The sequence below is a fragment of the Bufo gargarizans genome, chromosome 4, assembly GCF_014858855.1.
Source record: "Bufo gargarizans isolate SCDJY-AF-19 chromosome 4, ASM1485885v1, whole genome shotgun sequence".
Taxonomy (NCBI): Eukaryota; Metazoa; Chordata; class Amphibia; order Anura; family Bufonidae; genus Bufo; species Bufo gargarizans.
In genome coordinates, this window is record NC_058083.1 from 67,172,279 (window position 1) to 67,200,056 (window position 27,778).

General features: G+C 46.4%; 1 protein-coding gene across 1 annotated transcript; it reads right to left on the bottom strand.

Annotated features, from left to right (window-relative positions):
- Positions 1-910: 910 nt before the first annotated feature.
- Positions 911-26,483, bottom strand: C4H2orf50 (chromosome 4 C2orf50 homolog). Its single transcript, XM_044292312.1, has 3 exons — positions 26,143-26,483; positions 12,302-12,341; positions 911-1,705 (listed from the first exon to the last, which is right to left on the bottom strand). Exons 1-3 carry the CDS (start codon positions 26,382-26,384, stop codon positions 1,514-1,516), a joined length of 474 nt encoding a protein of 157 aa, XP_044148247.1. The 5' UTR covers positions 26,385-26,483; the 3' UTR covers positions 911-1,513.
- Positions 26,484-27,778: the final 1,295 nt, after the last annotated feature.

A 27,778-nucleotide genomic window follows, 5' to 3' on the forward strand; every position in this document is an offset into this window, starting at 1 on the left:
ATGAGGTGGGAGTGACTCAGTAAGGTCCTGGTAGGTTGTCACAGGTATCTGGAGCCATGCTGACTGCAGTCCACCCCACAGCTGCTGGAGGGAGTGTGGGGGATCCATAAAACAAACATGATGATCAAGGTGGTCCTACAGATGTCCAATTGGGTTCAAGTCTGGGGAATTAGGGGGCCAAGGTAGTACTTGGAAAACTTAGTCATGTTCTTCCGACCAATGTGGGACATTTCTAACCAAGTAACATATCACATTGTCTTGCTGGAAGATCCCATCTGCCCCAGGGAAGACAATCATCATGTATGGATGTACGTGATCTGTGCTTCCGGATCCGTGCAGCTACGCTGGAAAACATAGGACATGTCCTATCTTTGGCCGCATCTTGCGAATCGCAGACACTTTGAAGTCAATGGGTCCGCACAGTATTGCAGGGTGCGCACGACCGGTCTCTGCATTTTGTGGATATGCAGTTTGCGTTCTTCAAAACGGACATGGTTGTGTAAATGGACCCTTATTTATATGTTCTTGCTCAACAGAATATTTGGTAGAGCAGAGGTCCACAACCTTTATTGCACCATGAACCAGTTACATGCATAACAAAACACAATAAAGTGCATATTATATACTTTAATTATTACATTTGTGATGTAAATGTGACTCAACTTGCCATCATGTAGAATCAGTGGGAGCACTGAACTTGTCTCCCTGCTTAATTTATGGTTTATTTATTTATTTTATGCACTTATATAGCGCTGACATATTCCGCAGCACTTTACAGACATTAGCATCACACTGTCCCCAATGAAGCTCACAATCTAAGTTCCCTATCAGTATGTCTTTGGAGTGTGGGAGGAAACCAGAGAACCCGGAGGAAACCCACACAAACACGGGGAGAACATACAAACTCCATGCAGATGTTGTCCTTGGTCAGATTCGAACCTAGGATCCCAGCACTGTGCGAACCACTGAGCCACTGCGTGGTTGCGTCTAAACTTCATTCACCGTAGGAACCTTGTGATTTCGAGTGGGACGTATATATTATCCTCCTGCTACATCCTGCAGCTGCTTTAATCTCACATGAATTTAGAAGGTCATGTGACCCTGTGACATCACAAGGTCCCTATGGTGGATGGAGTTTAGAGTCGGCCCCCCGCTGACCCAGAGGATAGGTCATCAATATAATTTACCGCCTTTAAGACATTTTACAATACTCGTTATAACTATTATGATGACATTTAATAACCCATATACAAACAAGCATACCATTAACACGTAAACTTCCCCAAAATTTCTGTTTATTCATAATTTTGAGGTCATATTTTGATAATAACCCGGTTCTCAAGTGATTTCACGTCACTCCTTGAAGGACACCCCCACTGTGTGTGGCATCACATTTTCATCTTCCTATAATTAAATAAATTTCTGGAATCGTTCTTCCGTTCTTGTATCATACAAAAGTTATAAGGATGTTTTTCAGTCAACAAAAAGTCCTGCTCGTCTGGCGTCTTGGGGATTAGCAGGGCTGAAGCTCGCTTCCTAGCTTCTTCTTCTGATTTCCACTGGTTAGAAGGAAATCCATATAGACCAGTGTTTTTCCCAGATCCGTGTTTATCCGGCTTCCAATATTTTGGTTGGTTGTATTCGGGACTTCTTCAGAATAAACTGGTACCTTGTCGGGTAACTGCTCTACTTCTTTCTTATTTCCCTGCAACAGATGAGACTAAAGTGAATATCTGACAGTAGTGACACCATTATCGTGTATGGCATTCATAATAGAATTTTGGAATTATATATTTTTTTGTGATGTGCTATGTATAGTAAAAACCGGATTACAAAAAAGTTGGGACACTAAACAAATTGTGAATAAAAACTGAATGCAATGATGTGGAGATGGCAAATGTCAATATTTTATTTGTTATAGAACGTAGATGACAGATCAAACGTTTAATCCGAGTAAATGTATAATTTTAAAGGACAAATACGTTGATTCAAATTTTCACGGTGTCAACAAATCCCAGAAAAGTTGGGACAAGTAGCAATAAGAGGCTGGAAAAAGTAAATTTGAGCATAACGAAGAGCTGGAAGACCAATTAACACTAATTAGGTCAATTGGCAACATGATTGGGTATAAAAAGAGCTTCTCAGAGTGGCAGTTTCTCTCAGAAGCCAAGATGGGTACAGGATCACCAATTCCCACAATGTTGCGCAGAAAGATAGTGGAGCAATATCAGAAAGGTGTTACCCAGCGAAAAATTGCAAAGACTTTGCATCTATCATCATCAACTGTGCATAACATCATCCGAAGATTCAGAGAATCTGGAACAATCTCTGTGCGTAAGGGTCAAGGCCGTAAAACCATACTGGATGCCCGTGATCTCCGGGCCCTTAAACGACACTGCACCACAAACAGGAATGCTACTGTAAAGGAAATCACAGAATGGGCTCAGGAATACTTCCAGAAACCATTGTCAGTGAACACAATCCACCGTGCCATCCGCCGTTGCCAGCTGAAACGCTACAGTGCAAAGAAGAAGCCATTTCTAAGCAAGATCCACAAGCTCAGGCGTTTTCACTGGGCCAGGGATCATTTAAAATGGAGTGTGGCAAAATGGAAGACTGTTCTGTGGTCAGACGAGTCACGATTCAAAGTTCTTTTTGGAAATCTGGGACGCCATGTCGTCTGGACCAAAGAGGACAAGGACAACCCAAGTTATTATCAACGCTCAGTGTCACGGAAGGTGTACAGAAAACTAGAATACACAAAATGAAGATCCGACTGACTGGATCCAAAACTAAGGAACCAAAGGGATAGCCCTGCAACAGACCTGGCTCTCTCCCTAACTGCTCAGCCTATGCAAAAATCTCAATGGTAGATGATCGCATATCCTCGTACCTCGACTGTATAACACCTGAACACCCTATAATAGTGAGGGGACACGACCACCGGCTCCCTACACTTGATACGGAGGGAGTCAGGGTCACCTGGGATCCAGCAAACAGGAAAATACAAATGAATGAACAAAACTTATCTGTAGAAGACTCAGTAGTAGCATCCAGCATGCATACACTCCAGGAAGTTGTATAAACCGCAAAGTGATGCAGTATGGGAAGGGATTTAAAGGGATGCAATCAGTGCACCTACATGACAGCTGAGAGAGGCTAACGAGATGAGAAACCGAAAGCAAAACAAAAGGAACCTCAAGGAGGAGGTTCTGAAAACTGTCTGTCAGAGCTTCTCAGATGTCTGGTGGTGACACTCAGTTCAGAAGCCTGCATCTCTGATGGTATGGGGTTGCATGAGTGTGTGTGGCATGGGCAGCTTGCATGTCTGGAAAGGCACCATCAATGCAGAAAAATATATTCAGGTTCTAGAACAACATATGCTCCCATCCAGATGTCATCTCATTCAGGGAAGACCCAGCATTTTTCAACAAGATAATGCCAGACCACATTCTGCATCAATCACAACATCATGGCTGCGTAGGAGAAGGATCCGGGTACTGAAATGGCCAGTCTGCAGTCCAGATCTTTCACCTATAGAGAACATTTGGCACATCATAAAGAGGAAGGTGCAACAAAGAAGGCCCAAGACGATTGAACAGTTAGAGGCCTGTATTAGACAAGAATGGGAGAGCATTCCCATTTCTAAACTTGAGAAACTGGTCTCCTGGGTCCCCAGACGTCTGTTGAGTGTTGTAAGAAGAAGGGGAGATGCCACACAGTGGTGAAAATGGCCTTGTCCCAACTTTTTGGGGATTTTTTGACACCATGAAATTCTGATTCAACATATTTTCCCCTTAAAATGGTACATTTTCTCAGTTTAAACTTTTGTTCCGTGATTTATGTTCTATTCTGAATAAAATATTAGAAGTTGGCACCTCCACATCATTGCATTCAGTTTTTATTCACGATTTGTATAGTGTCCCAACTTTTTTGGAATCCGGTTTGTATTTCAACAAACATTTTCAGCATTAGATTGAATTTGTTTTTATTTTTGCATACTTTCTTTTCAAATCCCTGTGTCCCCATATATTCCCTTTCGTCCTAACCAGCGGCACAAGTGGGGATTTGCCCCTGTGAAGCTGGTCAGGACAGGCGGAATTTTTATTGAACATAAATCTCTGCGAAGTATCATTAATTAATTCATGCCCCCCCCCCATATAACTCGCCCTTTGCCTGGACGGGGTTGCTTTTTTTCTGTCCTGTGGACTGGAATGGACAGGCTAAACTCCTTGAGGAGTTTTCTCCCCTGGTAGGGTTGAGTATGTTAATGTGTGTTTACATTATTGTTTGTTTTACAGGTCCGCTGCCGACGATGGAACCGGCCAGGATATGAGGAGCGTCCGCTGTAGAGATCCCTTTTTTCTCCCCTTCCCCCCTTTTTTCCTTCCCCCTCCGTTGCTCATAGCTTTACCCTGTGCTTTCGTCAGCGCCGCAGGTTAGCCTCCCTCTGCCATTCTCATAATACCGGAAGTGCGTCATGGATCACTTCCGGTTTCGAACGCCGTGAAGAAGGCTGACTCCACTAAGGCTCTTTCCCTTAGCAGCACAGGGTATTACACTATGGGTACCCTTAGTTTGATTAAAATCAAACAGCTTAGTACCTTCAAGGACTGGGGCGGGGGGGGGGGGCGGAACAGGCGGGGGGCGTGGCCTACCACCCTATTTAAACCTCCAGGTGCTAGAGCTCAGAGTTGCACTCAGTTTGTGTGCAACTGACCTGTGGTTTGAGTGGTGTCTTCTGTGTCTCCAGCATGTCGACCAATCCAGATCCCTCTATGCCCTCTCTTGGTAAGGTGGAGGTCAATTTTTTCTAAGGTGAGGTAAAATACACCTATATTAACTGTATTATTATTACAAACCGGATTCCAAAAAAGTTGGGACACTATACAAATCATGAATAAAAACTGAATGCAATGATGTGGAGGTGCCAACTTCTAATATTTGTTTCAGAATAAAACATAAATCACGGAACAAAAGTTTAAACTGAGAAAATGTACCATTTTAAGGGAAAAATATGTTGAATCAGAATTTCATGGTGTCAACAAATCCCCAAAAAGTTGGGACAAGGCCATTTTCACCACTGTGTGGCATCTCCCCTTCTTCTTACAACACTCAACAGACGTCTGGGGACCGAGGAGACCAGTTTCTCAAGTTTAGAAATAGGAATGCTCTCCCATTCTTGTCTAATACAGGCCTCTAACTGTTCAATCGTCTTGGGCCTTCTTTGTTGCACCTTCCTCTTTATGATGCGCCAAATGTTCTCTATAGGTGAAAGATCTGGACTGCAGACTGGCCATTTCAGTACCCGGATCCTTCTCCTACGCAGCCATGATGTTGTGATTGATGCAGAATGTGGTCTGGCATTATCTTGTTGAAAAATGCAGGGTCTTCCCTGAAAGACATGACGTCTGGATGGGAGCATATGTTGTTCTAGAACCTGAATATATTTTTCTGCATTGATGGTGCCTTTCCAGACATGCAAGCTGCCCATGCCACACGCACTCATGCAACCCCATACCATCAGAGATGCAGGCTTCTGAACTGAGCGTTGATAACAACTTGGGTTGTCCTTGTCCTCTTTGGTCCGGATGACATTGCGTCCCAGATTTCCAAGGGCCTTCAAAGTGGACGATTCTTTGAAAAAAAAAAATTATGGCCTTGGAATGGAAACACCCGGAAAAAGGTCCGGTCCTGACCAAAAGATTTAAATTAATGTTTCCCTTACAGGAGGAAGACTCCCAGAGTTGGTTTCCACCTCCTAAAGTAGATATGGCAATATCTAAGCTTTCTAGGAGAACTCTAGTTCCCTCTGATGATGGAAGTAATTTAAAGGACCCCCTAGACAGACGAGCTGAATGTTCACTTAGACGCAACTACACTGCGGCTGCTGCCTCTGCCTCTGTGGCTGTCGCCAGCAGTGAAGTCTCAAATTTCATCCCCACTCGCACTCTTAGAATTCAGTCTGAGCTGGATTCTGGGGTTGCCAGAGATGATATACTGGACCAGTTCAAGACCCTTTTGTTAGGGATAGATTTTTTGGCTGATGCGTCCCAGCAGCAGCTAAAGTTAGCTGCTAAATCTATGGCACTTTCTTCGGCCAGTAGACGCCCCTTGTGGCTGAAGCCATGGGCAGCAGACAACACGTCAAAATTCAACCTTTGCTCCCTTCCCTAAGAGCCAGGTAGACTATTCGGTTCTGAGCTGGATCGCTTAATGGAGGACCTCGCTGATCAAAAAGGGAAGTCCCTTCCTCAACAGTCCTTTCGGGGTCGAGAAGAGGAAGACCAGCAAGGTTCCAGAGGGGAGATAGGACCCAGAGGCGTCCTGAAGGAAATAAAAGAGGTAGAGGCTGCGGTCGTGGAAACCACAGGGCTGAACCATGACTCTCAGCAGCCCGATGGCCCCCGTCTCCACTCACTGTTCCAGCCCCAAACCCTCAGTTCATTCCTCCAGTTGGAGGTCGTTTAAGTTTATTTCGAGTTTTTTGGAATCAAAACATTCCAGACCCATGGGTGTTAGAAGTTATAACATCAGGGTACAAGATCGACTTTATTTCCCTACCTCAGGAGAGGTTCATCCTGACGAGGGTTTTGACTCCCACCAGACAGTTAATCCTGGAGGAATCAGTACGGCAGTACGTACAAAAGGGGGCACTGGAGGAACTTCCTCCGCGCGAGCAAGGTCGGGGAGTCTATTCTCCCATATTTCTGGTCCGAAAGCTATCAGGGGATTGGCGTATGATCATCGACCTACGCTATTTAAACAATTTTATCAGAAAGAAGCGTTTCCGGATAGAAACCATTCGTTCAGTTCTAAACATCCTGAACCCAGGAGATATGATGGTGATGATAGATCTGAAGGATGCTTACCTTCATGTTCCCATCTATCCAGCGCACAAAAAATACCTCAGAGTTGCGGTGACCATAGGCGGTGTAGTGAAGCACTACTAATTTGCTGTGTTGCCCTTCGGCATCTCCTCTGCCCCGCACACCTTTACAAAGGTGGCGGCTCCTGTTGTAGCGCATTTAAGGCTTCTAGGGTTAGAAGTCGTCCCCTATTTAGACGACTGGCTGCTAAAAGCCGCCTCTGCAGTCGTCTTGCAGACTCACCTCCAGCAAGCTCTCCACACTCTGCAGACTCTAGGTTGGCTTATAAACTGGGACAAGTCACAGTTGTTCCCATCCACCACGAGAACATTCCTAGGGTTTGTGATCGACTCACAGCAGATGATCCTGTCCCTCTCACATCAGAGGAAAGACAGAGTAATAAAAGCAGCAGAGTTTCTATCAGGGTTCTCATGAGGATGTTAAGCCACATGTCAGCGTCTGCAGAGGCAGTTCCATGGGCCCTATGGCATCTATGCCCACTTCAATCCCGATCTGTAAAAGCCCCTTCTTCACTCAGGTGGTGGAGGAACCTAACAGATGGGAGGTCCTTGAGCCAACCGCGTTGGATCACGTTGACCACAGATGCCTCCCTTCTAGGTTGGGGAGCCCATCTGGAGGACTATCCAGTACAAGGTACCTGGAGTCCTCAGGAGAGACTTCTCTCTTCCAATTTGAGGTAGTTGAGAGCGGTCAGACTAGCCCTCAATCATTTTGCTCCTCTCATTCGCAGTCAGGCGGTGAGAGTCCGGACAGACAACACAACAGTAGTGGCTTATCTAAACAGACAGGGAGGAACAAGATCCCAGACTCTCCTGAAGGAGGTGGGACTAATTCTCACTTGGGCAGAGACCAATCCTATCCCACCTAATGGTGGTTCATATCAGAGGAGACCTCAATGTAGTGGCAGATCGCCTAAGTCGGGGCCTTCCCGTTCCAGGGGAATGGTCATTGAACGAGAACATCTTTTCCAGGATTGTCCAGCGTTGGGGTACTCCAGAAATCGATCTGATGGCAACTCGTTTGAACGCCAAGGTGAACAGGTTCTGCTCCCTTTACAAAGAGGACAACCCTGTAGCGATAGACGCTCTGTCCATAACTTGGAGGTTCAGGCTGGCTTATGTGTTCCCTCCAATTTCCATGATACCAAGGGTATTGATGAAGATCAAGCAAGACCAGACCTCAGTGATAGCCATCATACCATTCTGGCCAAAGAGGTCTTGGTTCATCCAGCTCATGCAGATGAGCCAGGGCACATATTGGAGACTTCCCCTAATACAGGACCTAGTGTATCAGGACACAGGTCCCTGTCTAGATCTGAGGAGGCTCAGTCTGACAGCCTGGAGATTGACAGGTCCCTTCTAGACGCTAGAGGGTTATCTGTGGAGGTCTTGAGAACAATCTCGCACTCCCGGGCGGAGTCCACAAACAAGAAATACTCCAGGATATACAAAATTTTCATTCTATGGTGTACTGAGAGAGAGGTAGTTCCCTCAGATCCTCCTCTCTCTGCGATCCTACAGTTTCTTCAAGATGGTCTAGACAAGGGTCTAAGCCCATCTACGCTCAGAGCTCACGTCTCTGCTTTGTCAGCATGTATTGGTAGGCCGATTTCTCAAGACCCCCTAATCAGGAGGTTCCTTAAAGGAGCTCAGAGACTTAAACCTAGCATCCTGAGACCGATCCCTGAGTGGGATCTAGCAATAGTGCTAAAGGGGTTGTGTGTTCCCCCCTTTGAGCCATTAGACGAGGTAGACTTGAAATTCCTATCTCTCAAAGTCACCTTTCTATTAGCCATTACCTCGGCTAAAAGAATTGGGGAACTTCAAGCTCTAGGAGCGGCAGAGCCGCTGTTGAGGTTCCTGCCAACCTTTTTGCCTTCATTCGCAAATCTTAACCAGACAATAACATTACCGAAGTTTTCCCCTGCTCCAACATCTCCAGAGGAGGAAAGGTTACTTACCCTGGACATTCCAAGAGTTCTAAAAATATATCTACATAGAACACTGGACTTCAAAAGATCTGAGAATCTCCTTCTAGCCTACTCAGGAAAAAACAGAGGGCTTAAAGCCTCCAAGCCTACCTTGAGTAGGTGGATCAAGGACACTATCCATTTGACCTTTTTATCACAAAATCTGTCACCGCCATCATTTGTATCTGCCCATTCGACCAGGGCAGTATCCACATCGTATGCTGAAAGGAAGTTAATTCCTTTAGACCAGATTTGCGCTGCCGCCTCTTGGAGTTCCCAGAACACCTTTATCTCTCACTACCGTATAGATTCAAGGCGAGCTGAAAAAGCGGCAATTTTGACGTAAATTTGTTTTCCCTTAGTCCTAACAGCAGCACACAAATTTCCCACCCTTTTTGGTTGTGTAAATTACTTGTTAAAAAAGCAACCCCGTCCAGGCAAGGGGCGGGTTATATTGGGGGGGGGGGGGGGGGGGGCATCAATTAATTAATTATTATGATACTTGGCAGAGATTTTTGTTCAATAAAAATTCCGCCTGTCCTGACCAGCTTCCCAGGGGCAAATCCCCACTTGTGCTGCTGTTAGGACTAAGCGAAAACAAATTTACGTCAAAATTGACGCATCATATCAGTCACCGATAGTTACTTATTACACTCGCTGTGTGCTCACGGCTAGTGATGAGCGAAGCGAGCTTTGGATGCTACATCCGAAGTCTCTTCGCTCAAAATTTCGGATTAATGCTGTACAGAGATCCGTCTCTGTACAGCATTAAAATGTAGGGCCTCCGATACGGCGAAGTCAGGCGAGACTTCGGCATTTGATTTTTAAAGTGGTAAACCAACCACGACTGGTAACTCGGGAACCAAAGCAGAGTTCAGTTCCAAGTTTCAAAGCGGTTTTCCATTTTAAAAATAAAATACCGAACTTGTTCAATGAAGTCTCATGCGACTTTGCAAATAACTGACTTTGCCTCATCTCCATACAGCATTAGGTGCCATTGACACGTCCAAACACTGACACCGGCAATGTGTGTTTCGCATTTTTCGGACCGCACATCACCGGCACTTTCATAGTCTGTCTCCAAGTGTGGCAGGTGCCAAAGCAATATACCTTTTCCACCAGCAGTAAAGTGCCGGTGCCTTCTTATTATCATACACATGTGGTACCTTATGGTCTCTGTGGTTCTAAACCTTCTGTAAATGTCTGTTCTCGTTCTCTTAGGGGTAGTCTCTCAGTTAAGAAGTTCTCTAGCAGTTTTCAGCCTCGGGGATGAAGGTTCACTAGACCAGGCTTCTCTCCAGGCCTACTTTTCAGGAGCTTACACACTCACATGTTGCCTCTAGTTCTGAGGACTAGACACTCACAAAACAGGGGGCAGTTCCAGCCCATCAACCTGGAAATTAGGCTAACACTGCCAGTGTTAACCAATTGTTGCCCATACCGTACATAACCATCTGGGAAGTACATAGTGCATAAGCAAATACGTTCTATAACATCTAACTCTGTAGCATGAGGTTATCCCTTAGCATTAAATTAACCCTTGCAGTGATCCACTGAGTCCCTGCACTGGGACTTATCTGTGTATTACACAGGCACCCCATTGTTTTCAATGAGCACTGTGTAATGTGCTGGCACTGCAGGATAATTAAACAGCAGGTACCAGATTACAGATTTAATCAGCTTTATATCGGGCACCCTTATAACAAAAGGGAATTGTTGAAAATTATTTAGGATAACTTATTGTCTTTATGCCACATGAAATCATAATAGATTATTGCCATAAAACACCATTCTAACTCTAAAGCAAGGGTAGGCAACCTCCGGCACGCCAGCTGTTGTGAAACTACAACTCCCAGCATGTATACTTGCTCTGCTCTTCTAAGAACTCACATAGAAATGAATGGAGCATGCTGGAAGTTATAGTTTCACAACAGCTGGGGTGTCAAAGGTTGCTGATCCCTGCTCTAAAGCACCATAACACATTATGGTTTCAAGCTGCTTCTCTTAAAGGGGTTGTTGGGGTTCAGAGCTGAACCCAGACATATACCCATTTTCACCCAGAAAGTAGAAAATTCAGGGGTTGGCAGCACTACTCATCCCACTCATTTGGGTACTGACCAGAAAACAGCTTACAAGCCAGATGGTGCGCGCAGATAGGGATCCTGGCTGGGGGTCCCAACTCATCCAGACAATTCAATAATCCGCAGCACTCACTGGTCTTTATCAAGCCAACTGACCAACTGAGGTCGAAACGTCGCTGTATACTGGCTGCTTGAGTGAATAAAACACCATTATTTTCATCATCTACCGGCGAGTGCTGCGGATTATTGAATTGCCCATTTTCACCCAGGCAGCCCCCCTGGCTTGAGCTTCCACCCAGCAGTTAGTCCGGTGAAGTCACCGACACTGATGGGCGGCTTTAGCGCTGCCCTAGCCTGTAAAATGGCTAGGGCAGCGCTAAAGCCCGCCCATCTGAGCCGGTGACGTCACCGAACACACTGCTGGGCAGCAGCATCCGCCCGGCAGTGTGTTATTGTCAATAAATAAGTCCTTGCCCTGCAAGATCCAGCGCAGGGTAAAGGAGAGCCTCGGAGCATGAAATTCATCAGGGGGGTGAAATTATGGGTATGTCCAGGTTCAGCCCTGAAGCCCAACAACCCCTTTAAAGGAAACCTGTTATCCGGTTAAGGACTATTAAAACCCCACCGTTCCGTTATTCATCTGGGGTGAAGATATAACTTACCGGCAGATGAGTCTGGGACTTACCTCCAGTGGCATTTGGTGTAGCCTAAGACTATTCACCTTGCATCACTGCAATCGCACCAGATGTACAGGGCATAGACAGTGCAATTAGGATTAGCGTCCTCAGCTTTGTTAGCGCCATGTGCATGCACACAAAGCTGCTGGAGATGAGTCCCATACTCTCCAAGTAACTTACATCTTTATTTGCTATACTTTTCAGGGATGGACTATGTTTAGGACTCTAAACCCCAGATACACAATGTTCAAACCTCAAAAATTTCTGCTTTCCTTCAGAAAGTTAGAGATGGAACATTCAAAATCATCATTACCCTGCATAGGACAATCTGTGCCATTGAATGGCCAAGTCATAAGCCAGTCCCATAGACAACCTTTAGAAATGACCCAAACAAGGTTAGCAATATATAATATTCCCAGTCCGTCAATAATGGTAGTTTGTCGCTGCGTGTCTCGGACGTGTTGTGGGTTCAGTTCACACGAGGTAAAATGTAGTAATATAATATGAGGCCGCGCGTTGTGTGGAAGAAAGACGAGCGTCCAAACAAGGTTAGGCACAGGAGGTCCCATCATAGTGTGATGGGACTTCAATCTTTTTGCAAGGAACCGTAGGATAATATTGCAAAGAACGGACGGATTGTCAAAGATGATAGAGAATTTATAATATGAAACCAGTATTTCTTACCAGTGAATCATATTCCTTCAGGAAACTCCAATTTTCATGCCTGTGAGAGAAGAAAAAGAACATTACGTTAATGTTTGACCTATTTCTATCAGTACGTGTCACCTGAGATATTTTACCTCTACAGCCCACACTTTATAGATACGGTATTTTACTGAGCAAAGCTGTGAAAACGTAAGAATTTTTTGTGAAGAAATTTCAGCTCAACTATGTTGACCAGAGTGGGAGTGCAAATTTGTTTGATTTGGCCAGGAAACATGGAAAATGATTGACATAACACACCTCCCAACTTTTTGGATGGTCGAAGAGGGACACTTATGGTTCATTGTGTGAAAGATCAATTTTTCCTGCATATCTATACACTTCGATAGTTTTCTCTTAAGAAATAGCGCAAAAATAATCTGAATATACAAATTTCGAAAATCCCAACTGCATCAAATAATGAAATTATACACAAGATGGACTCGAATATACAGAGAGGAAACAAACACTTTTTGGGTCAATATTGTGAATGTAATAATGCAAATCTATACATCAGAAGAGGGACATTTAAAGAGCGAAGAGGGACAGAGGGACTTGGCTCCAAAAGAGGAACACTTGAGAGGTCTGTAATAAGTCTGTTTTCTAGATGTGACTTCTCATAAATGAAAGGAATATGCTCCTTTAAAGAGGTTATCCAATTTCTTAAACCCCCCTACATGTGTCGGGCCCCTCACCGGTAATACCCGCTGTTGTTTCTCCCTGCACATGGATTGAAAACATCCGGTGTTGGAAGGGGGGGGAGCAGTCAATGGCAGACAGGGACGAGCCTCCCTAGTATCGCGGGTGACGCTATGGAGGCTCGACCCCGTCCCCACCTGCCATTGGCTGCCCCCCCCCTCCAACACCGGATGTTTTCATCCGTGTCCAGGGAGAAGCAGCAGTGGCGGTGTGAGGGTTAAGATTCCGTGTTGTGCCTTGTACAGCCATTTTATGTTATAAGCCTTAAAACCTTTGTGTGTAGAATCTGTGAATTTCTCTGTGTGAGACTACCGTGACTTCAAGGTCGCTCCTAGCCCCTCCAGTTTTGTTCCAGAAAGGAATTTTTACAATTATTAGCAGGACAAGTCCGTGACGAATACCCACATTTAAGATTGAGAAGACGCTTTAGGCGTATAGCCAAGAAATGCTTATTTCAGATTGTGATTTAATGAGTTATGATGTAAATGCTTAATTATGTCTCCCACTTTGGAAATAATCCAGAAATTTGCCTTATAATCTCTGCTTTCTGTCAATACATTTTAGAGAAACTTGGTACATGGCATTGCGTGTGTGTATCAGTTATTCTCTCTGAGTACTCATATAATTAACTAATTAGGAGTCCACCGCTCATCCGGCATTGGGGTTTTTGCCCCAACAGCGTTGTGGGGACCAGGAGCAGAGACGGGAGCGGGGTTAGTATATTACCGGTGAGGGGCCCGGCACATGTGGGTGGGTTTAAAGAAATTGGATAACCCCTTTAAGGGCAGTTTCAGAACCTTGGTGCATGATATCACTCCATAGTATCACCCTCTAACAGCACAAATATCTAGATTCAAACAGTGTGAATGACCTACAGCCGTCACAATGAGATGGCTGCCAGAAGTTCATGGCAACTTGTGTGTGTGTGACACAATTATCACAACACAATCCCACTCTGAAATTATTCCTAGTCGTGCAGAGGTTGCATGGCCTTATAGGGTACAACCAGACAAAAGGGAACATTTTATATTACTCCAAATTAGTAGTAAATCGGGCATCATAATGCATTAGGATGCTCAATCTGCGGCCCTCCAGCTGTTGCAAAACTACAACTCCCAGCATGCCCGGACAGCCTACAGCTATCAGGGCATGTTGGGAAATGTAGTTTTGCAACAGCTGGAGGGCCGCAGGTTGTGCATCCCTGATATAGTACAATCTCTTCCTAACAAAGATAGAACCATCCCTGTTCCTCACATGGATCCAGAGAGGGCCCTTTCTGCTTTAGTTCGCTCCCTATCACAGCTCATGGGGCATGTCCTTTCTGCAGAAGCTTTCTCCCTATCACAGCTCAAGGGGTGTGTGGTTTCTACAGCAGCTCTCTCCCTGTAAATGTCACAGCTCCTAACTGAAGATACAGCTAGTGGCAGTTAAAGTTTGGACCTGACCATGTGTGTCCACCTCAGTGATGTGGACAGAGAAATAATAACATGAACAAACAGCAGGTGGCGCTATACAGATAGATTTCATTGAATAACTCAGTGGCTGTACTAAATCGCATGCAAATACAAAAGTATTCGGATCCAGGTGCTGGTATTTTTCAAAGGACAACCCCTTTGATTTATAACAAATATATAGTTTTTGCCTCCAGTCTTGTTAATGCCTGCTCATCCAAAACCAGTGAGTGTGGGTCAAACTTGATGTGTCATGGGCTGCAGCTTTGGTCTCCTGGCCTTCTTCTTTGTCTATGTCCCTTCAGCTTCCTGTGATGTGCTTCCAGATGCAAGTTAGCACAAATCAATTCATCTGGGCAAAAAGCAATTTTCCCCGTCAAAGCCCACAAATTATAATCACCAAAAAGCAACAGCCAGGGAATAAGTAACTCAATACATTTTTATTATACAGTTATCATAAAATCATATAATTAAAATAGAAGCCTCCGCCTAGCAGTGTACAAAATATAAACAAACAGCCCTTGCCCTGCCCGATCCAGCGCAGGGCAAGGGAGAGCTGCTCATATCAGAGCTGGACTGTTGACTCCTGGCTGTTTCAGCAGCGGGATGTCGGGTGTACATTCCCTGGACTATTACGGTAAGAAAAACCACAATTAGCATGCCATAGTACATTTGTAGGAAGGGATGAACGTGGAACATACCATCCTGCATTATCTGCTGCATCACATATCAGCCCATTGTCAGTGCTCTGTATAACATGGCCTAGAGATCATACCTTACTGAAGGCCCCTTTACATGGCCCAATGGAGCAGGCGATTGTCACGAAGGAACCGTTCCCGCCCTTCTATCACTTGTTCGTCAATGATCAAGAGCGCTGCATTTACATGCAGCGATCTCCTCCACAGTATGGGGAGGAGCGATCATTGATGCCATAGCTCATCCTCATACAGAATCATTGCTTGTCGGCAGCAGAGGCTGTTTAGACACCTGACACAATCTGCTGCCGGCAAATGATGATTTTGGTGACTGCAAAAACGATTTATTTCCTGATGGATGAGAATTTTGCTATTGGCGGCAGCTATTGGCGGCAGATAATCGCTAACAGGCGTCCACTCAAATGCTTGTGAGCGATTATCTGGCCAAACATCGGTCAGTGTGAAGGGCCTTGAGGTAGATAACCCACAGATGGGGTCTACTACCATGCTATAATAATATTTATATATATATATATATATATATAGTTAGTTAGACTGTGTTTGGTTTAAAAGGGGAGAATTTTTGTGAACATACCACTTCACTAAGGGTTAATGCGTCATTTCTGTGTCGCAGTATGGTGGTAGACCATGACAGAAGGGACTTTAGTTATGTTTTTTTTCTTTTTAATTCTTCATAAAATAATGTCTTATTTGTTCACTTTTCCCTTAAAGAGGTTCTCCGGGCTTTTACTATTGATGACCTATCCTCAGGATAGTCATCAATATCAGATCGTTGGGGGTCCGACACCCGGCACCCGTGCCGATCAGCTGTATGGAGGGAAGGCGCGCGCCTCTCTGTGCTGTCTGCCTTCTCTTTCCCTGCTCGCCGCTGCTATGTCTATGCTGCGGCGGGGTAGTCATGTGCCCGTGTATTGCAGATCCGCAAATGCGTTCTGCAATACGGGAACGGGACACCTACGGTCGTGTGCAGGAGGCCTGAGATCGTTTCTTAAAAATTTCTACAAAATCAACATTTAAGGAAACCTCAGAAAAATCTAAACCAGAACAAGCTGAATGACTTGCAGAAACGAATTCGCCAATCCTCAAAGATGCAAAAAATGCTAGTAAAAAAACTGTACGAAAAAGTAACACCTCAAATGAATCCAAAGACAGAATTTCACATAAACTTCCCAACAATTTAACAGATCTCGGCCTCCTGTTATCTTATCCCGAAAACCTTTTACGATATCCCTTTAGCATCTGCTTAATAGGAAAATAAGCTGACAACGTTTTTTTTTTTTGCCAAATAGCTTCTGAAAAAAACGAGATTCCAGCAACAGTTCTAGCAACTGAAGAAAAAGACAATTGTTTTTCAGATAGACTAGCAACAAATAGCGAACCACAACCAAGATCATCATCCTCACTGCTCAACGAATTAGAGAACATTAATAAATCCTGCCATGCAGCTGCATAAGCAGCCCATGTTTTAGGCGCTACAGGCTGTTTAATAGCCTCAGATATCAATCCCATAAAAGATCCCAAAGATGACGAGGACGAGGACAAATAAAACCATCAACATAGCCCTGATGGGATCTGCATCTAGGAATTGTTTATTAGTAGTTTCATAATAGAAACGCCCCTCCTGTGGACACGCCTCATCCAAAATTCTTCCCCTCCCTTCTTTGTACTCCCCCCCCCCCCACAGTTGTTTTTGGCGCCAAAAACACAACCAGGAAAGTATATATATATATAATAGAAAAACAGTGGCAGCACCGTCCCTAGTGTAAAATAGTGGGTGCAACTAGCCCAAAATGGATTAAAGCCAATCCGATAAATACAAAATAGAAAAAAGATGGGCAGCACTCCAAGAAATAAAAAATAGCAAAAAACGTTATTTACCCCAATGGAGCATGCGACGTTTCGGCTCTAAACAGGAGCTCCATTGGGGTAAATAACGTTTTTGCTATTTTTTTTTTCTTGGAGTGCTGCCCATCTTTTTTCTTATATATATATATATATATATATATATGTTTTGTTTGTTTTAAATTGTTTTACTGTCCTGTTGAAAGGGGTAATTCACCCCTGAAACGCGTAGACGCTTTAGAGCCATTTTAACTATACGCTTCTTCTATATGGTATCCTTGGCAGCGCCCGCAGAAGAGGTTCATCAGTTTTTTATCCGGTACAAATAAGCACCATACCCACAGCTCCCCGCAGCGTCTGTAAATAAACCCAAAGCATCTGCTTCTACAAACTCCTCCTGCCAATAACTCCATTGTAATTCACAAAAAATTCTAACCAGATAGCCATATCATCTTTCAAACTTTTAATTAACCTAATATGCGAATGAGGAGATTAAGGCTGGGTTCACATGGGCGAGATCTCCGCGCGGGTGCAATGCGTGAGGTGAACGCATTGCTCCCGCACTGAATCCGGACCCATTAACTTCTGTGGGGTTGTGCACATGAGCGGTGATTTTCACGCATTACTTGTGCGTTGCGTGAAAATCGCAGCAAGCTCTATATTGTGCGTTTTTCACGCGATGCAGGCCCCATAGAAGTGAATGGGGTTGCGTGAAAATCGCAAGCATCCACAAGTAAGTGCGGATGCGGTGCGATATTCACGCATGGTTGCTAGGAGATGGGGACCCGATCATTATTATAACATGGTTATAAGGGAAAATAATAACATTCTTAATACAGAATGTTTAGTAAAATAGGGCTGGAGGGGTTAAAAAAAAATTATAATAATTTGATGTCATCAAAGGTCCTTTTGTCACGGCTGGCGGTGGGGAAAACCCCCAGCCGTGCGGTGCCAGGAGATGGTAGGGTTACCCCTTGGCCGGGACCACAGAGTTAGGGAGCAGGTCACCTCCTATTGCATCCCTAACGCTGACCCTGTCTCCTATCTGTATGAGCCGACCTTGGTGGTAGGAGGACTCATACGCCGGAACCTTAAAGTCCCTACGAGCCCTCAAGTCGGCCCTGTACTAGGGGACAGAGTGAGACGACCTGCTCCTCCTAGGCACGGGGGAGCAGGAGTCTCAACGGCCAAGCAACACAGGGGAAACATCAACAGACATATGGAAATGACAGGTAAGTGAGACTAGTCCTGCACTTACCTGCCACAGACACACAAACCTGGAACCCATGAACAAGTGCTGATGTCCACAGCAACATAAAGGACACAGCACACACCAGACATACAAGGGAAACCAGGAAACCATAAGCTGCACTAACAAGATAACCCCACACACACCTAGATAACACCAAGAAACATAGAAATTCCCAACACAGGTTTTATGACCAGAAGGATGGTCCTCACCAGGCAGATGGAGGAGACAGGAGGCTGCTCCAGCCAGCATGGCTGAGAGCAACCTACTGAGCCCAGCCAGGGACTGAGGCTTTATAGGCCAAGAGGCCCCACCCAACGATCAACCACACCCAGTGACATCACACACACTGGGAAGGAAGTTAACCCTTCCAGCACACAGAAGGGAAAACACACATATAAGGGGAAGTGCACATAATACATAACCCACACCAACCCACTCACCTGTTACCGCCAGCAACGGCATGCGTGGCCACCATGTTCTGGGGAACAGCCCGCAGGCCGAAACCCTGCCACCACATGCATACAACAGACGTTGCCGTGGACAACCACAGGTGAAGGGAGGTGTCTACGTGCATACAACACATAACCTCGTGCACCACAAAACGACAAAGGGAGTGCACATAAAACACGTTGCCAAGGGCAACCGCACGCACACTTGTTGTCCGCGGCAACCGCACCTGAGGCAAACAACTAAGTGCCCCAGCTGCGGTTGACGAACTCCCAAACCGCGGGCAACAGCATGCGGCACCCAAGGAGTCACGACCATGACCAGGGGTCGTGACACTCCCTCCCCTCAAAGCCCCCTCCAACCGAAAAGGGAAGCTGGTGGGACCAAAACAACAGGGAGGGGGGGGGAGGGGCAATGCCTGATAACCACCAGTGTCTCCCTCCAGAGCTGCCGCCAACGGACCTGGACCGTACACAACAGTCCCAGGTCGCCAGCCAACAGAGCAGACTGGAAGAGAGAACACTGGAGGCACTGCCAGATAGATGCCCGTATCTCCCCCCGGAACTGCCGCCAACAGACCTGGACCGTACACAACAGTCCCCAGGTCGCCAGCCAACAAAGCAGTCCGGAGGAGGAACACAGGACACCAGACCGATGCCCGTATCTCCCCCCAGAACTGCCGCCAACAGACCAGACCGTACACAACAGTCCCCAGGTCGCCAGCCAACAAAGCAGTCTGGAGGAGGAAAACAGGACACCGCGTCCAACTCAGGAGGACGTTCCTACTCCAGGTCGCTGCCAGCAGACACTCCCCAACCAGCACACCTGCCGGAACACCGAAGGGATGCTGCCAGCAGACGACCAGAGATAGGAACCCTGAGAGGGACGAGGGGTCACCAACACGGACACGGTTAGCAAGGTGGCGGGGAAAAGCCACCAACCGCGCCGTTAACGGTGAACCCCGTAACGCTCTCCCTCCGGAGAACGCGCATGCACCCCAACGGTCAATGGATGCATGCTTCACCCTCTTTCGAGGGAGACCAGGTGAGGTGCCAGTTCTGGTCATACTGTCACGGCTGGCGGTGGGGAAAACCCCCAGCCGTGCGGTGCCAGGAGATGGTAGGGTTACCCCTTGGCCGGGACCACAGAGTTAGGGAGCAGGTCACCTCCTATTGCATCCCTAACGCTGACCCTGTCTCCTATCTGTATGAGCCGACCTTGGTGGTAGGAGGACTCATACGCCGGAACCTTAAAGTCCCTACGAGCCCTCAAGTCGGCCCTGTACTAGGGGACAGAGTGAGACGACCTGCTCCTCCTAGGCACGGGGGAGCAGGAGTCTCAACGGCCAAGCAACACAGGGGAAACATCAACAGACATATGGAAATGACAGGTAAGTGAGACTAGTCCTGCACTTACCTGCCACAGACACACAAACCTGGAACCCATGAACAAGTGCTGATGTCCACAGCAACATAAAGGACACAGCACACACCAGACATACAAGGGAAACCAGGAAACCATAAGCTGCACTAACAAGATAACCCCACACACACCTAGATAACACCAAGAAACATAGAAATTCCCAACACAGGTTTTATGACCAGAAGGATGGTCCTCACCAGGCAGATGGAGGAGACAGGAGGCTGCTCCAGCCAGCATGGCTGAGAGCAACCTACTGAGCCCAGCCAGGGACTGAGGCTTTATAGGCCAAGAGGCCCCACCCAACGATCAACCACACCCAGTGACATCACACACACTGGGAAGGAAGTTAACCCTTCCAGCACACAGAAGGGAAAACACACATATAAGGGGAAGTGCACATAATACATAACCCACACCAACCCACTCACCTGTTACCGCCAGCAACGGCATGCGTGGCCACCATGTTCTGGGGAACAGCCCGCAGGCCGAAACCCTGCCACCACATGCATACAACAGACGTTGCCGTGGACAACCACAGGTGAAGGGAGGTGTCTACGTGCATACAACACATAACCTCGTGCACCACAAAACGACAAAGGGAGTGCACATAAAACACGTTGCCAAGGGCAACCGCACGCACACTTGTTGTCCGCGGCAACCGCACCTGAGGCAAACAACTAAGTGCCCCAGCTGCGGTTGACGAACTCCCAAACCGCGGGCAACAGCATGCGGCACCCAAGGAGTCACGACCATGACCAGGGGTCGTGACACCTTTACCCAGGTCCTGAAAAAAGAAGAAAGAAGAGAAGCTGGGCTGCGCGAACAAGTGGATTAAGGTGAGTTACATATTTTAATTTAATTTTTTTAACTCCTCCAGCCCTGTTTTACTTAGCATTCTGTATTAAGAATGCTATTATTTTCCCTTATAAACATGTTATAAGGGAAGATATTTACATCTACACAACCTTGAACCCAAACCTGAACTTCAGTGAAGAAGTTCGGGTCTGGGTACCACATTCAGTTTTTTATCATGCGCGTGCAAAACACACCCGCGCGATAAAAACTGAACAACGGAACGCAATCGCAGTCAAAACTGACTGAAATCGCGTACCTACTCGCGTGGGTTTGCCGCAATGCACCCGGGATGCATCCTGAGCAAATCAGTCACGCCCGTGTGAACCCAGCCTAAAGGCCTCTAGTAGAAAAGTATAGACGCTTGGAAAAAACCCTTCCCACTGGAATAATCCTGCAAGCAAAATTTAATGAACCCAGCAAGGATTGCATCTCTTTCAACGTGCATTTTTCTTTCCTCATTAAAGAAACCAACAAAAACCTAATCTTATCTAACTTCTCTGATGACAGGCGAAATTCCATGTTAACCGTATCAATAACTATACCCAAAAACTCCAAACAATTGCAAGTCAAAACTGTCTTTTCCTTTTCCTCTGCAACTGGGATACCAAACAACTCACAAACCTTCAAGAATTTAAACAATAACTCTGAACACAAACTAGAACCAAAATTACCAACAAACGAAAAATCATCCAAGTAGTGTAATAAACCGCCATCTGGAACTAACGACATCAAAATAAAAACAAGATAAGGAAAACTCCATTGGTAGGCATTTATCAAAATAATAACTCCCATCAAACTGAACACCTAATGAATTAAAACTGGATGGCCTTACTGGCAATAAGCGAAAAGCTGACTTTACATCTGCTTTAGCAAGCAAAGCCCCATTCCCAAAGGGCCTCACCAAAGCCAATGCGTCATCGAAAGACGCATATTCTACAGAGGCCTTAGACTTGTCTACCACATCATTAAAGAGGACCTTTCACCTGGATATTGTTAATCTAATTATTATCCTACCTTATATTGCGGCCCCCACTGATGTCTTTTTCTAAAGAATCCCCCGTTCGTCCGCTGTGGTCCTCGTATCTTTCGGCGCCTCATATGCTAATGAGGCAACTCGGTTATACTAGGCGTGGACTTGGATTTCACCTGGGCGCGGTTATCTTCTCCCAGGCTGCGAGCGCATCCAATCAGAGCGCCCCGCTGTTAGCCAGGGAGAAGGAGCTCAAGTTCTCATGGGAGAAGGAGCTGCCATTCTCGCAAGAACTTGAGCTCATTCTCCCTGGCTAACAGCGGGGCACTCTGATTGAATGCGCTCACAGCCAGGGAGAAGATAACCGCGCCCAGGTGAAATCCAAGTCCACGCCTAGTATAACCGAGTTGCCTCATTAGCATATGAGGCGCCAAAAGATACGGGGACCACAGCGGACGAACAGGGGATTCTTTAGAGAAAAAAAAAAAGTGCCAAGACATCAGTGGGGGCCGCACTATAAGGTAGGATAATAATTAGATTAAGGATATCCAGGTGAAAGGTCCTCTTAAAGAGAGTCTTTTTATGGAAACGACAAGTGGTGCACAAGCCTAAACTCGTTCCTTTTTTGGGATCACTCCCAATGGCGATAAAGCGGAAGTTTTCAAAAGGAGGATTAGCAAAAGGACCTGCTATTCTATCAAGGTCCAATTCTTTTTGCAATTTACTTCTTTGAATAAGGCCTCATGCACACGACTGTTCCGTTTTTTGGCGGTCACAAAGTGCGGATCCACGAAACACGAAAGCCGCCCATGTGCCTTCCGCATTTTGCAGAACGGAACAGGCGGCGCATTGTAGAAATGCCTATTCTTGACCGCAAAACAGAGAAGAATAGGACATGTTATATTTTTTTTTTGCGGGGACACGGAACGGAGCAATGGATGCGGACAGCACACGGAGTGCTGTCCGCATCTTTTGCGGCCCCATTGAAGTCAATGGGTCCGCACCCGAGCCGCAAAAACTGCGGCTCGGATGCGGACCAGAACAACAGTCGTGTGCATGAGGCCTAAAACAACAGATTTTAAATTATCTACCCAGCAGCAACCTTCCCCCAAAAATTCAGGCACTACAAAACCAAAATAAAAACCTTAAACCACCTCCCGTCCGCCAATTGAATATAATCATCCGGGAGGTGGTTGTCTATCTCCTAATGGACCTTTTAAAACGTCCTTTCAGAGATGGCAGCTGCACGCTAATCGTGCAGCTGCTGATCGGGTTGCCCACTGTCAGTGACAGCAGGGCAACCCTTAGAGAAGGCAGGGACAGTGCCCAGGTGTCCCTGCCTTCTAGATCGCTGCAGACACAGCGCTGAACGAGCCCTGTGTATACAGCAAGGAAGCGATGTGTATACAGCAAGGAACGCTTCCTGTCCCGGCCCGGTGATCATGTGACCCCCGGGGCCAGGTGAGTGCAGGAGCTGTCGGGTCTTCCATTGACCTCGATCAGGCCTGCACTGAGGCTGTACAGCGCTGTATTATGCTGTACAGCCTCTCTGGGGGGTGCATTTCTTCTGTAAATGGTGATGAAAAAGGCGTATTAGGTTTTTTTTGGGAGGTGTGGTCCTAAACTTTTGATCAGCTGAAAAACAGCCTGTTTCAGTTTATTTGTTGTTTTCATTAAATTGAATGCTCAAAAAATGTTTTGTCTCACTCCCATTTCTTCTTGTTGCATGTTGAAGCTCTACTTGGAACCTTGTTAAGATCCAGCAATGCGAAATATGAATTTTTGCCATTTTTCAAGTGGTCTTAAACTTTTGATCAGGACTGTATCTTTGACTCCCCATTTAAGTGATGGGTGCACCGCCAGCTTCTGACGGAACACTTCATCATACTGATACCACACCATACCGCTAAAATTACAGTACACTTCAAGAATAATGTCCAAGTGCTGGAAAAGACCACTACAATGCTCTGGATGTTTTTCGCCAAGAACCACAGAATAAATCCAGAAAGCTTGCAGCCAATTATTAAAAGACCTTGGCATAGCACGCTTCCTATCATCCTCATTTTTCTTCTCCTTCTTATCACGTACCACATGTTCCTTTGCAGAAGGCAAAAGGGACATATTCCATTCTCCAAATCCGTTCCTTAATGCCGGAAGCCAAATGAAAACCAAGGGGCGATATCTCACACACCATCACCTCCTTAACACACATCTCATTAACTCCAACACCCCTTTCTAAAACTGGCCAGAAACTAACTGCAGCATTACTAGAAGCAACCTGCTTTTTATTATTAATCCAAACGCCAGATGCTGTGTGAGGCACCTGCCTGCTAGCAACCTCTGCCAGCAGCTTAACCAGCCCAGACAACAGCGTGGACTGATAGACAATACATGAAAGCTCTCACCATCCAAGTGATCCTTCTGGACCGCTCCAGAGGCTGTCTTCAATTTTCTAATGAGGTTTGGAGATGGCTCAACCCCATCCTGGGGGAGCCCCTCAACAAGCTGCCCCAAAACCGCCTTGCTGCTTGATGGTCCCACATCGCTCACTCCCTGTATAGGCACTGCTGTAAGTAGAACGCATCGCTCCGCCCTGCAGCCGACGTTCCCCTGTGACCTCTCTCTGCGCTCCACAAGGCTGGCCGCTCTGCCCTCTGAATTCCTCCCTCCTGGAGGACCGGATGTTGGAGATGCGGTCTCCACTCTGCTGCGTCGGCGCCCTGCCTCAGGAGGAGGAGTATAGGCGCTCCTAGACTTCCTAGCTCTTTTGCAAGAAAGCGCCGACAACTCCTCCCTCCTCCGCTGACAGGCAGCCACATCTTCAGCCGTCATGTCCGGCGCTCCAGGGCTCTCTTCCTCCGGCTCTTCCCTCCTCGGCGGCGCTTGATCCAGGCAGCTCCTCAGCCATTCTTCCCCGCCAGCGGCCTCCACTTTCAGGATCAGCTGTCGCAGCAACTCTTCCATGGCGCAGGTCAGCCGCAAGTCCAGCGCAGATCAGGTCCTCCTTAAAGAGGACCTTTCACTAGTGTACAAACTAAAAACTAACTATACCTGTGGGCAGAGTGGCGCTCTGGGGTCCCCCTGCACTTACTAGTAAGCCTGGGCGCCGCTCCGTTCGCGCGGTATAGGCACCGGTGTCTCAGCTCTGTCTGTTGTACTGGACTGATTTTTTTTGTAGGAGGCGTGTCCCTTGCTGCAGTGCTGGCCAATCGCAGCGCACAGCTCATAGCCTGGCTATGAGCTGTGCGCTGCGATTGGCCAGTGCTGCAGCAAGGGACACGCCTCCTACAAAAAAATCAGTCCAGTACAACAGACGGAGCTGAGACACCGATGCCTATACCGCGCGAACGGAGCGGTGCCCAGGCATACTAGTAAGTGCAGGGGGACCCCTGGGCGCCGCTCTGCCCACAGGTATAGTTAGTTTTTAGTTTGTATACTAGTGAAAGGTCCTCTTTAAACTGGCACCCTAGCTCAGCCAAATGCTGCAATATAATGGGGTCAGTTTCCCGCCATTCACAGCCACAACAAATCAATAGCTTGGATTTCTCCCCCAGCAACCGATGGCAACCAATCAGCAGAGACCGTTTCTCCTGAGGTAGCTTTACCTGTCAAATATAAAACAAAGGGGGTGGGACACACACACACAAATACGACAAAAAAAACCTTTACCCTAAACACCTAAAGGTGTATGTTCCCCCATGTGTCCCCCAAGCTAACTGCTATGGGGTAGGGGGGGGGGGGGCTATACATTTATTTCTGGGCTACAATGCCTCTGCTATTCTGAAGGAGTGAGGTTCCAGTGGTCGGACCTCCACCAACCTGTTATACCCTATCCTTCGGAGACAACTTCTGCTTACTGAAGTAAACCTTTAAGTTATTAATAAAAATCTATTCTGTAGTTTCTTCTCAATGTCTCCTTTCCCCGGAAAGCTGGGTGCTCTATGAAAGTACGTTCACTATGACATCTCCACGCAGTTTTTCAGACATACATCCCCTTTGAGCTCGACTTGACAGATTTATTATTCAGGACTCTAGGAAAGCTGGGTAGGCTTTAATGTGATAGCTGTAACGCACATAATAATGATGACACCCAGCTTTCCCAGGAACAGACAGAACGTACGAATAACTGGACAGAATTTTACAGACAATTGTAAAATAAAGGGACTCACCATTGCTTTTTGCCTCGTTGTTCGGCTTCTACAAACTCTCTCCAGACATGGTCTTTTCTGACGGCGTTGCCCCAGCTCTGCTTTTCCTTCTCCCTATCAGACCGCGATGCTATTTGTTGTGTCCCAGGATGCGTCTTACTCAAAGAAACTGAGGACACAGACGTCAGTTTTGTTGTAGCTCTGTCTGGCATCCTGTACCCGGCGGAGGTGGCTCTCCTGATAGATATCTGTCTGCTGCCCATCTTCAGCTCTCCCTGAATTCCCTGAAGTTCTTGAGAAGTCCCTTGATGACTGCCGGACTGTGTATGTGAGAGGCAGCGAGTTGTGAGGTGGAGAAGAGAAGTTTCTGTTGTGTTGTTTAGGATGAAGTGAATACCACACAGAAGTACAATACACACTCATTTGCCGCTCTGTTTACTGTAGCCATGGGTAACTGGATCTACTGCAGGGATCATGAATAGAAGAACAAAGGAAGTGAGCTGCCAAGACGAGCCACCGTGACTTCACAGGAATCTCCAGTGAACAAACTCCAGACAGCAGACCTTAAGCAATGTACATCTACACAGACAAACAGGACGTGTAAAACATCTCGAATTGTGGGCGAAAATGTACTCTTTTTGTGGCCTTCACCTGGTTCTCGTGGACTGTGGAAAGTTTCCCAGTTTCTATGTAAATGGAAGGCATGGAGCGCTAGCCATACTTGCCAGCAGGACATCTCCTGGATCCTCATAAAGCAGAGGTAGATACCGTAAGGTCTAATAGTGTGGGCACGAGGATCGCGCATCTTCAGACGCACAATGGGGTGACAGCAGCACATTATAAAAAGGAGGTGTGGAATACTTAATAGGACATGGTCTGTGAAAATGGGCTTCAATAGTATTGGACTGACCCACCAGAGGATCCTTTGGTGGGCCCAGGCTCTGATACCATAGTGGGCCCCAAAAGTCCAGGAGAAAAGAAAACATTTGGATCTGCCTTTGGAGTCAGTAACTTGCCACTTGGGTCTATTTCTTTGAATCAAAACTTTCCTATACTTTATTCATGACATGAGGCTTGGGCCCCGAAAATAACTTACTCTGGTGGGCACAAGGAACCCCAGTCCGACCCTGGGCATCAATGCTCAGAATTCGGCGGCATGTCTTGTATGATGCTCTCTTGGGTAGACTAGTATGGCTTTAGCTGATTTGTGCATACTCGGTTTACAGGACGAGCTGGTATGAGTAGTCTACGTCATATTAATCAGTTGGAGGGGGGAACTAGGGTTCCTTGGGAACACTGGAGTTAATAATTCTGAGGGTCCAGACTTCATCTATATAGAATATTTACAGTTCCAAAATCTGAGCCCTATACTGTCAATGAGACTGGGCCCCCGATAGGGATGTCTAAAGGAGCGGCAGAAGTTGGCACAGCCTCTTTTACACAAGAAAGCCATACTTATCAGCAAATTAGGGACAAATAGATCCAATGATTGGCCACCCGTGTGTGTGTGGGGCTTAAACAAGCCCCACCCATTTTGAGCCAGGGACAGCCTAAATTTGCAGGGGCTGTCTCTAAAAATTGGCACATTTTTTAAAATTCTTTGCAATTTTTATTCAGTATTTTTTTTAATCATTTTTTGTTTTCTTACAACCAAAGT